The following is a 12,366-nucleotide window of genomic DNA, read 5'->3' as shown; positions in this document are numbered from 1 at the left end:
CAGAAGGAACCATAATTACCCATTTCCCACCCCTCGGTCCCAGCTCCTTTGCTTTGCTACTGCCGCTGCAGCGTGTGAGCTCTCCCACTGTCGGCATCAGGTTTGACGCTGCAGCAGCCAATGACTGGCCACAGTCGTGACCTGCCCTCCTTGTACTATGTCAATTGCACACATCCTTTCTAACGTATTCTATCAGCATCTAGCCACTATCACAACTGATACTATTTAGTGTTGTAATCCCGCTTTTATCCTCTTTGTTAACTTTTGTTGTTTTTGCTTTCCTAATTCCTGTTTCACACTTGCCTTGTGGCTTTCCGGTTTTGAGATCGAGCAGATGAACTCAAAACCTGGCCAAAATGGATCAGTTTTATCCCTATTCATTGTCAATGGGGACAACACTGATCAGGATGCATTCCATTCCGTTGCGTTTTTTTGACCGGACACAAAACCACTGCAAACTGCGGTTTTGCTTCTGGTCTGCGGAACGGAACAAACCGTATCCGGCATGAAAATCAATGCAAGTCAATGGTGCTCAATGCAAGTCAATGGTGCTGAATCCATTTTTTTTTTTTTTTTTCCTACCGGATCCAGTTTATTCAGTTTAGATTTAACACAACCAGATCTGGCCGAAACAGATACATCTGGATGTATTAAATGGCGAGGATCCGTTGTTTAATGGCGGTTTTGATATCCTCTGCCGGATGTCAAAACCAGAAAGCCACGATGCAAATGTGAAACAGGCCTAACTTATTGTTACATGTAGCGATCTAGTGATTCATTAATTTACTGTGTTTATAAACATTGCTTTCCTCTCTACAGATGTTGCCGAGCAAAACATGATAGCGAACGTGTTATGTAAACAGTGACATGAAAATTATTAATTGACCTTTTTAAATGAATTTCAATGGCTTTTGTTACGAGATAACAATGTGACGTGTTATCAGTCAAGTTTAGCTCGGTTACATCTGTACTTCACAATACAGTTGGCCTGCTTTATCTGATGAGTTCTGTAACCTGGTGCATGTTTCACGTAATATCTGCTGTCATGTGTTTCATAGATACTTTCTTTTGGCATGTTATAAATTGAGAGTATCTTGTGTAGATCGCCTGAGAAAGTCACCGATATGGTGCCACAATAAAGCGGATTTAATCTATGATCCTTTTTTGACTTGAATACTCTCTGCAACCACCTCCACTCCAGAATTGTTCTGCAGCTGTATAGTGAGTCCTGCTACCAGATCGCTATTGGAGTCCAGTGCTCCTGAAAACAAGGTACCAGCGCTACAACTAGCTCATGTGAGCATCGACACACCTTGTTTTATATCCTGGTAATCTTGTGCCATGGAGCGCCCCTCTGTGTGTTCTATATCTTTCTATGTCTGCTATTCTTCATGTCATGGTCAGTATTACACATCAGGGTTTTTATTAGGGTTATATTTAAGGATAGTAAGGGTCCATGTTAAAGGGGTATTCCCATCATAGACAATGGGGGCATATCGCTAGCATATGCCCCCATTGCCTGATAGGTGCGGATCCCGCACCTATATTGAGAACGGAGCAGGAAGTGCTGTGGCTGGAGGACCCCAGACTTCCCGGGGTCCGTCCACCACCAAGCGCTAATTCCCGCATCTCCCATAGAAGTGAATGGGAGCGTACCGCGCACGCGCGGCCCATGCTCCCATTCATTTCTATGAGGCCGATGAAAATACCTGAGGGTATTTTCGGTGGCCCCATAGAAATGAATGGAGGGCGGCTGCGCATGCGCAGTGCACCCTCCTTCACTTTTGCGGCTCCGTCCTCGATTTATAGGTGTGGGACCCGCACCTATAAGACAATGGGGGCATATCCTAGCGATATGCCCCCATTGTCTGAGATGGGAAAACCCCTTTTAAGGTCTTTTTAAGCAATTGTAGGGAAGCAAGCGTTCCTTCCTGACAATCGCTTGTTCGTCAGTGAAGGAGACACCTTTACATGCAGCAATCTCTTCCACAGTATGGGCAGGAGTGATCGCTAATGCACAGTTCTTCACCATATTGAATCACTGTTTGCCGACAACAGAGTGCGGTTTGATCTGCTGCCTGCAAATGATGATTTAGGTGTCTGCACGGACTATCCCATTACCTAATGAACAAGCGTTTTGCTCACATGGCCAAGGTGCAGCTCAGTCCCATTCAAGTGAAGGCAATACCAAGCACTATACATCGTACAGCGATGTGCTTGATAAGCTCCTCCAACAGCTGATCCCTGGGCGTCCCAGGAGTTGGACCCCATTGATGACCTATTCTTTTTAAGAAATTTCAAACGTAAAACATGAATAGAAATGCTAAAACCACAAGAGAGATTTAGTAGCAAGTTAAATTGCGTAAGTCTAGAATAGGTAGGCGTCACAAGCACGTTGTCAGTCAGTATGGATATTACACTTACATGGTTATATTGAGCTGGAGTCCAATTATTATATGTTTCTGCGGTGCCGTTTTTCCATAAATCATAGTCAGTTTTGCCGACTCCGATCCAGAAGCCGCTCTTCTCTCCAAACAGCTGCATAACTATAAAAGCTGAAGCAAAGGAAAGGTCATTTCCAGCACAGATGATATGGTTTATTACTAGAATAACCCCCAATCCCCCGCTAAATGATGAAATATACAAAATGTATAACTTTACCAAAAATTTCTCATGTTATGGGGGGGAAAAAAATACAAATTAGTATGGGAACACTGAACCTTTACAACATGATTTGTAATATTCCGACCCGTTGTTGTGGGACCATATTAGTGGGTGTCCATGTTGCCCACTATTGCACCCATTTGCCTTCTATACGGTCCGCTGACATTATTATATGTGGTCCAGTAATGTATAGGGGGGGGGTTTATAAATCCCCAATCATTTTACCTTATGGAAACCTGTGCTGGTGAAGGTACTATAGGTAGCTGCTAGTAGAAAATGTCTTGTAGGATGCCATAAGGAGCCTAATGTATTATATATTCACCTACATTGAAAGTTTTGACAAGAGTCTAGAAAACATGTGGCCGTGCGCGTCTTTTTGACAAATTTGGTTTAACTTCTATAATTACCAATTCAAATTTTTGCATCCTTGGCTAGAATTAATAAAGAGTTCTCCCAGATTTTCTATAGACAAACTGAAAATATTCACATTTAAAGGGGTTTTCCAGGCTACAGATAATAATGACTTAGGATTCAAGTGTATTGCCTTATGGCAGGCATGCTCAACCTGCGGCCCTCCAGCTGTTGCAAAACTACAACTCCCATCATTCCCGGACAACCTACATCTATCGGCCTACAGAAGGGCATGGTGGGAGTTGTAGTTTTACAACAGCTGGAGGGCCGCAGGTTGAGCATGCCTGCCATAAGGCAATACACTTGAATCCTAAGTCATTATTATCTGTAGCCTGGAAAACCCCTTTAAATGTGAATATTTTCAGTTTGTCTATAGAAAATCTGGGAGAACTCTTTATTAATTCTAGCCAAGGATGCAAAAATTTGGTTTAACTTCTATAATTACCAATTCAAATTTGTCAAAAAGACACGCACGGCCACATGTTTGGCATTGTGCATATTTTAATAAATGCCACGTGTTTTCAGACTCCTCGTAGCCACAACGCCTTTTTCTAGACTCTTGTCAAAACTTTCAATGTAGGTGAATATATAATACATTAGGCTCCAGTTACTGTATATGTCATGATATACTCCTTTACATCTATATGGCTTTTTGGTTATTTTATGGCTAGCTATTTTCTAGAAACCTTTATCTGCATTCTATTACCTTGTTCTATCCCGTTTGTAATTGTGGCCAGACCTCCGCCATGTTCCCTACAGTAGTTTGAAGCCGAATACCAGTCCATATTTCCATCTTTGTAGACAAAAAAGCACTGTAAAATAATAATAATAATAATAATATAATGGAGAATTAGTATCCGTATACTCATGAAGTACCAGGACCCTGTTCACACCAAGCTCAGGTGGGAAAATCTCTTATATGTGGGTGCAGCTGTTTGCTATATAGATGTATTTGTCTTCCAAATGCTCCCATTGCAAAAATGTATACAGCATGTGTGTATATATATATATATATATATATATATATATATATATATATATATGAAAAAAGGGCAGCACTCCACTGGATTAAAATAAAATAAACTTTATTTACCCAAAGGCTGTAGCGACGTTTCGGCTCTTACACAGGAGCCTTCCTCAAGCAGTGTGTACACATCAAAACTCTGGGTATATATAGTGTTACAACCAATTCAAGACAATTACATATTAAGTGGACATAATTAATAAAAAATCTAAATACATGATACAATATAAATATAAAAAGCAATGAAACCAAACATACACAAGCATTGAATCGTGATACATACAATTGTGAAATAATATAGTGAATATAAATAGTACAATACATTTGCATTACATAAATCACATAACAAGTGCCAACTGTAGATAATTACATAAAGTGCAAAGTGCTTACTGTTACAGGTGATACCTATAATGGATGCAGGAGGGAGAGCGGCTGTTGTCCATGTAGACATGTGCGATCCGGCGTACCTGAATCGCCACTGCGCATGCCCCTATGACGCATAAACTGTGCTTCCGTCTAGCATTAGCCTCGTCACGTGACGCGTGCGCTCTTAGGCTATAACGCTAACGCTGCCATTTTGGATAAGGGCAGAACGCCCACTGAATTACGCTGCTACTAAGAACAACTAATAATCCCGGTATACCGCAGGCTCAGGGTGAAAAAAAACATATCCATGTCCGAGTGTCGCAGTGGCTAAGTGGACTAGGGAGAGGGCCACACCTACAAATTGAAGTGGGGCACCCCACCATGACTATAGAGCGGTAGCGCATCCGCATATAAATGCAGAGTCGCACCGCTAATCCAGTCAAGATCCATCCATCGCCACCTCACTCTGAGGGTTCTCCTCATCACACCCCGCCATACTAGTAACGGAATCTAAATAAAAAATACAGAAATAGTTATTTGAGGAAATACACAAGTCTAGAGACCGTATAGTGCATGAGCAGACGTGTCCAGATATCGTGATTACACAGCCCCAATGGACATGACGCCACTTCTCCATATCCCAAATCCAGTGAAAAATTATCTGAAAAAATGAAAAAAGGAAAAAGATAAGAATGCATACAAATTAAAGATCAAAAAACTTGTTTTTGACCAGGAAAAACTAGCGGAATAAACCTAAGATATATGTTTTGTATACACAAATCACATATTTCACTATAGGAGCTAAAGAGGAAATATGAATTCCTATCAAAGAGGTCTATCTCTTTGCGTCTCCACATGACCACCCTTGGCGAATATTTTAAAGCACAGCGTATACCGAGAGGGATGAGATCCACTTTATGCCCTAATCTATTTTCCGGTTGTCCATTATTTTGTAAAAAATTTGAAAACCTTTCAAACAGGTATGCATTGGACTTTATATTGCTCAACATTGAATTTCTACAGGGCGAACTGTCTAATGTCACACATGAATTGGTAAATGTGGAACAATTATTGATTAATCTGTCTTCAGTTGATGAATTTGGGACATATAATAATCCATTGTCTACTCAGCTTCAGTCCTTTCGTACTGAGACTGAGGAAGGTAAACGCCTTAAATGGAACCGGGACTGCGACGACTATAAAAAGGGAAACATCTATTCCTGGCAATCCAGTGACAAAAATGTCCATACAAACAAGGATGCATGGAAAAAGAAATATAAAACCATACATGATGCTTCTTCCGTTGACCAGGCTTTTTTAGGGGTAAGAGAGATGGAACAATCCGGAGACAACGTATCCGGCGTGGAGGCCGTAGACACAGGAGATACCAGAAAACAACGCAACAACAAATCCCGACCTCCGGTCCGAAACATGCCGTCCAGGAAGAAGTAACGGTTGTTAATCTTTCTTCTAAAAACCTGACCGATGCTCAAGTGAGTGTGCTGAGTAAGGGGCTTTCATTTTGCCCTCGAGCCAATGCAGATTGGTTCGAACTTGATTTTGATTTGTGTACTTTTTTTCGTGCAATCAAGTTGAAAATTTGGTTTCATGGTAGGGAGCGGATCGAGCATGCCAGGATGAGTGAACTCTCTCTTGGCATGCTCGATCTCTCACCCAGAAGCAGTTTTAACCCAGTCATCAATGAGCCTGCAGTTGAGGCATATATGGCTGCTGTTAAATCTGACATTCAGAATTTGAAAGCTGTATATTCTTCTCAACCCTTTGGTCATCCCAATGTGACAACAGAAGAGATGGTAGCTCTTAAAGAACTCAAGCTCGACCACGAACTTACCATTAAGGCCGCTGATAAAGGTGGTGCGGTGGTCGTGCTTGACACCCATAAATATATCGCCGAAATTAAGCGGCAATTGGGTGATAGAACCATCTATAGACACATTGACTCTGACCCAAGATTTAAAATTGCAGGGTTGATTGACAATGTATTGACGGAAGCCCTTCATGCGGGGGTCATTGACGAGGGGCTTGTGGATTATCTTACGGTAGCACATCCTGTCACTCCGGTGCTCTATGTGTTGCCCAAGATCCACAAGTCCCTCGTCGATCCACCTGGCCGCCCCATTGTTTCGGGCTCCGATTCAATATTTAGTCACATATCCATTTTTCTTGACAAGATTCTATGCAGCTTTGCATGTGGAGGCAGTTCATACATTCGCGATACTAGCGATTTTTTGCTTAAACTGCAGGAGATTGATCTGGTTGGTGTGTCTGATGTGACATTAGCATCGTTCGATGTGACCTCACTCTATACATCAATAGATCATCATAAGGGTTTGACAGCGGTCTCTTCCATGTTGGATAAATCCACATTTACAGAAGGTGCTCAACAGTTTATATTATCTCTACTTGAAATTGTACTCAGACAGAATTACTTCTTATTTCAGGACTCATATTATGTACAAGAACAGGGCGTGGCGATGGGGTCCAATGTGGCCCCAACTTACGCGAATATTTTTATGCGTCAGTTTGAGGAAGATGTCGTCTATGGAAACCACCACTTCCAACATATCAGGGCGTGGTGGCGGTACATAGACGACATCTTCCTCATCTGGACGGGTGATCTGCAGAAACTTTTTGATTTCCATGGTTACCTCAATGGAGTTGATGAGGCACTGCAGTTCACCTTGGTACATTCTCCTGTTGAGATGCAGTTCCTCGATACTCGCGTGATCCTGTCGGCGGGTAAAATAGAGACAGAGCTGTTCACGAAGCCTACCGACAGGAACACGCTACTGACTTACAACAGTAATCATCCTAGATCAATGGTAAAATCTCTCCCTTACACTCAGTTTCTGAGAGTTAAACGTATAGTCTCTGACCCCACTACATCGAGTAATACGCTAGATGTAGTATTGCATAAATTTGAGCAACGAGGTTACCCAACCAAATTGCTGCATGAGAAAAAGAAACTGGTCGGTCAACTTAATAGGGATGATATCCTTAAAAGGAAAGTGCAACAAGTGAAAATCAATAGGATTCCTTTTATTTCCACCCATTGTGAACAGAGCGTCGACATTAACAACATTATTCGACGTCACTGGGGCATATTGGGTGGCTGTCTCAACACGGTTAAGGAATTTCATTCTCCCCCTATTATGTCCTACCGTAGATCCAAGAGTCTTAAGGACCAACTGGTTAGGGCAGACGTAGGAACCTCAAAAGCGACAAGACAACGTACACTGACTGGTGCCAGTGTTGACTGCTTTCCATGTTTGTCCTGCGTAAATTGCAAATATATCATCAAGGGTAGGTCCTTTGTACACCCACAAACAGGAGTCTCATATCAGATAAGACATTATCTGACTTGTGACTCCAATCACGTTATTTACGTGATCGTTTGTCCGTGTAATTTGCTATACGTTGGAGAAACATCAACTGACTTCAAGACACGATTCAATAATCATCGACTTAGTGTCAGGAAGAAACGGCTGGACTTACCAGTCTCTAAACACTTTACCAATTACAAACATACTGAGAAAGATCTGAAGTGTTACATTATTGACCATATACCAATGCCAAGGAGAGGTGGCAATAGAATCGGACTCCTAAAAAAGAGAGAGCTCAAATGGATTTTTACGCTTAATTCCTTGCAGCCACGTGGTCTCAATGTGGACTACAGGGTTGGAGTGGGCTAGCTGTGTGGTTTGCCCTCTCTCTTTGCATTCCAAATGTCGACTGCTTTTCTGTGAAATATGTGATTTGTGTATACAAAACATATATCTTAGGTTTATTCCGCTAGTTTTTCCTGGTCAAAAACAAGTTTTTTGATCTTTAATTTTTATGCATTCTTATCTTTTTCCTTTTTCCTTTTTTCCTTTTTTCAGATAATTTTTCACTGGATTTGGGATATGGAGAAGTGGCGTCATGTCCATTGGGGCTGTGTAATCACGATATCTGGACACGTCTGCTCATGCACTATACGGTCTTTAGACTTGTGTATTTCCTCAAATAACTATTTCTGTATTTTTTATTTAGATTCCGTTACTAGTATGGCGGGGTGTGATGAGGAGAACCCTCAGAGTGAGGTGGCGATGGATGGATCTTGACTGGATTAGCGGTGCGACTCTGCATTTATATGCGGATGCGCTACCGCTCTATAGTCATGGTGGGGTGCCCCACTTCAATTTGTAGGTGTGGCCCTCTCCCTAGTCCACTTAGCCACTGCGACACTCGGACATGGATATGTCTTTTTTCACCCTGAGCCTGCGGTATACCGGGATTATTAGTTGTTCTTAGTAGCAGCGTAATTCAGTGGGCGTTCTGCCCTTATCCAAAATGGCCGCGTTAGCGTTATAGCCTAAGAGCGCACGCGTCACGTGACGAGGCTAATGCTAGACGGAAGCACAGTTTATGCGTCATAGGGGCATGCGCAGTGGCGATTCAGGTACGCCGGATCGCACATGTCTACATGGACAACAGCCGCTCTCCCTCCTGCATCCATTATAGGTATCACCTGTAACAGTAAGCACTTTGCACTTTATGTAATTATCTACAGTTGGCACTTGTTATGTGATTTATGTAATGCAAATGTATTGTACTATTTATATTCACTATATTATTTCACAATTGTATGTATCATGATTCAATGCTTGTGTATGTTTGGTTTCATTGCTTTTTATATTTATATTGTATCATGTATTTAGATTTTTTATTAATTATGTCCACTTAATATGTAATTGTCTTGAATTGGTTGTAACACTATATATACCCAGAGTTTTGATGTGTACACACTGCTTGAGGAAGGCTCCTGTGTAAGAGCCGAAACGTCGCTACAGCCTTTGGGTAAATAAAGTTTATTTTATTTTAATCCAGTGGAGTGCTGCCCTTTTTTCATTTTTTGCATTTGTTGGATTGGCTTGTATCCACATTTGGGCCTGTGCACCCTTCTCTTCCAAATTTTTTTGTGACGGTGCTGCCATCCCCCTTTTTCCTTTATTTATATATATATATATATATATATATATATATATATATATATATATATATACTTTCCAATATAGTTGGGGGAAAAAAATCTATTCTAGGACATAATGCCAGGCCTCTCTTTTGGCATAAGTCCAGTGCAGAGACATCTGGCCTCCATGTCAGGAGGTTTTCTTGGCATATACACTGGGTGTTCACTGTTCAGACTAAAGTGTGTGGAACATTGTAATGCAAATAGGAATTATCTATATAACGGACAGGGGAAACTGCTGGCATACCCTGAGGCCCACGGCCGGATGTATGGGCAACGAGTGCTCGGTGCAGTCCATGCTGAAGAGGTCGATCCCTTCCTTCAGTAGGAAAGTTCTCTATGATATTCAGTCCTATTAAGTCGAGGCCTTTCTGGACAAGCATCAGGACAATCGTCTGCTGAAATACTCTGTGCTCCTGTGGCCTCTCACTTCAATAGTTACGATAGTGTCCCAGTCACATACGCCTCTGTCTTCCTGATCATTATCACATTTGCTGCAGGGTCGGACTGGGGTACCTTGGGCCTACCAGAGAATTATTCTTGGGACCCAACCCCCATATCATGAGAAGTCTAATAGGCTTTGTTCAAAGAAATAGACCCTAGGGGAAATTTATTGTCTCCAAAGTTTTTTTTTTGTTGTTTGTTTGTTTTCCCTCTCGACTTTTGGGGCCCATTATGGTATCTGAGCTTGAGCCCACGGGAAGATCTACTGGTACTCTGGTGGGCCAGTCCAACGCTGCATTACTGGATGCCATTGCTAGGCTTTCATTCACGTAAAACGCATAGATTTAGTTTTCTGCTCTAGAATAGCTTGTTAGCGCCTATCACCCAAACCCAGGGGCATTTACACCACCAGTCCACCCTTAAAGGGGTATTCCCATCACAGTCAATGGGGGCCATATTGCTAGGATATGCTCCAATTGTCTCATAGGGGCGGGTCCCACCTCTGGGACCCCCACAGGCTCCGAGAACGGAGTGGGAAGAGTGTTGAATGGAGGACCCTGGGTTTCCCGGGGTCTGACCATTGCCAATCACTCTCCCCATGCAAGAGAATGGGAGCGCACCGCGGCTATTTTCGGCGGCCCCATGGAAATGAATGAAGGGTGGCTGTGCATGCACAGTGCACCCTCCACCACTTTCCCCTCTCTGTTATCGGTATAGGTACCTCTGGGACCTGCACCTGTCAGACACTGGGGGCATATCCTAGAGATATTCCCCCATTGTCTGTGATGGGAAACCCATTTAACACCCCTGAGTGCATGGTTCGCTGCCACAAAATCAGCAAGCTCATCTCATGAAATACTCTGTGCTGCTCGGAGGACCCTGTTTCTTTCATAATCTTGTAAATGCCCCTGACACTTCCCATATCAGGAGGAAAATTTCCTAAAACCAATCCTAGCAAGCACGCAATGAAATCTGCATGCTATATGGGGTGCACTACTACACCCAGGCCCCCCCACTTCCCTCCCAAAAAAGTGCCCACAATTTTATAAAAGATTACAACCTTGTTCCCATAGTACAGCCAGTCCTCTGGACAGATCTCGTACTCCTGGTCATGATCATTATCCACTGGGGTGTAGTGCTTTTCCATTTTGAATATTAGGTTTGTTTTACATATGGCTGAATTCGGGGAGAGGCAATCCGAGAAACTCCACAGCCCTATGAAACACGACACAACATAGGGACATTACGGATACAAAATAATTACGGACACAAAAAATAAGTAAATTACCATTTTAATGACACTGCATGGTGGGAGTACAGTTTTGTGCCTTATATTACAGTGTAAGACCTCATGCTTATGGCTGTAGCACAGATCCATTATGTACAGGTTCATGATATGGTGCCCATTGCATGCTGTGCGTCCATCCTGTATCTCCATGTGCCTCTGATTTTATATGGATAAGTAATATAAGGTTGGATGGTACTCCGATTAGATTACGTGGGTATTAGGATAGGGTTCCCAAACCGGGATTTTATGATTCACTTTTTCTCTGAGACAAATGACAGCAAGTTAAAAGGTGACAGCTTCCATAAATATCAGTTATAGCTTAATGTTGGGTAATATCGTCTTTGAAAGCACATACAGTAGGGGGGGCGGGCGGAGCCTGACTGCGCTGGATGGTGGAAGATGGTGAGAAATACAGCTGCAGAAGCAGGCCTCGCGCGCGCTCCTAAGATGGCGCCTCAGCCCAAAGAATCGGAGCATCATCTCCCCGAAAATCAAGCAGCGGACCTCAGTGCAACTGAGGAAACCTCCTCCACAGATCAAGAGGTGAGCGACCCCACCACACTTACCAGATGCTATCTGGATGAGGCTCTTCAGAGGGCTTCGGGCCCCCATCGCCGCGAATCTCGCGGTCATCAAAACGGAGGTCCGCCATATTGAGGAGAGAGTGGAGTCTCTGGAACACAACTAGGACGCCATACTCTCATTCAACTCTGCCGTCAGAACCACCTTAGACACTCACCATACGGCGATTAACAATTCCCTACTGCTCTTGGAAGACAAGGAGAATAGGAGCCGTAGGAATAATCTCAGAATCGGGAATCTTCCTGGGGCAACAGAAAAAGAGGACCTATTTGCGCTCATGAAGGAGCTGTTTGCGTTGTTACTGGGCTCAGGTCGGGCTGCACAAGTCGTGGTGGAGAGTGTCCATAGGACATTACGCCCCAAACCTCTCCCTTCTGGTAACCCCAGGGACATAATCTGCGGCTTGCTAAGCTTCCGTGATATTGAAGCTATCCTACAAAAATCCAGAGCCATAGGTGATATTCAGCTTCTGGGATCTAAAATACAGATTTATCGGGACCTTGCATCTTCCACCCACCAGAAAAGGAGGATTTTGAAATCTCTCACAGATCTCCT

General features: G+C 43.0%; 1 protein-coding gene across 2 annotated transcripts in view; it reads right to left on the bottom strand.

Annotated features, from left to right (window-relative positions):
- The window catches only part of PLA2R1 (phospholipase A2 receptor 1), a 101,258-nt gene that overhangs the window by 30,965 nt on the left and 57,927 nt on the right, over positions 1 to 12,366 (bottom strand). For both annotated transcript variants that reach the window (XM_040440197.1, XM_040440198.1), the window contains exons 18-20: positions 11,002 to 11,156; positions 3,782 to 3,887; positions 2,425 to 2,555 (exon numbers count right to left, since the gene is read on the bottom strand). In XM_040440197.1, the coding sequence (XP_040296131.1) occupies positions 2,425 to 2,555; positions 3,782 to 3,887; positions 11,002 to 11,156 (392 nt within the window). The remainder of the gene's footprint in view (positions 1 to 2,424; positions 2,556 to 3,781; positions 3,888 to 11,001; positions 11,157 to 12,366) is intronic.

This window comes from Bufo bufo, chromosome 7 (genome assembly GCF_905171765.1).
Source record: "Bufo bufo chromosome 7, aBufBuf1.1, whole genome shotgun sequence".
Classification (NCBI taxonomy): domain Eukaryota; kingdom Metazoa; phylum Chordata; class Amphibia; order Anura; family Bufonidae; genus Bufo; species Bufo bufo.
This window is presented reverse-complemented; position numbering and strand designations above follow the sequence as displayed.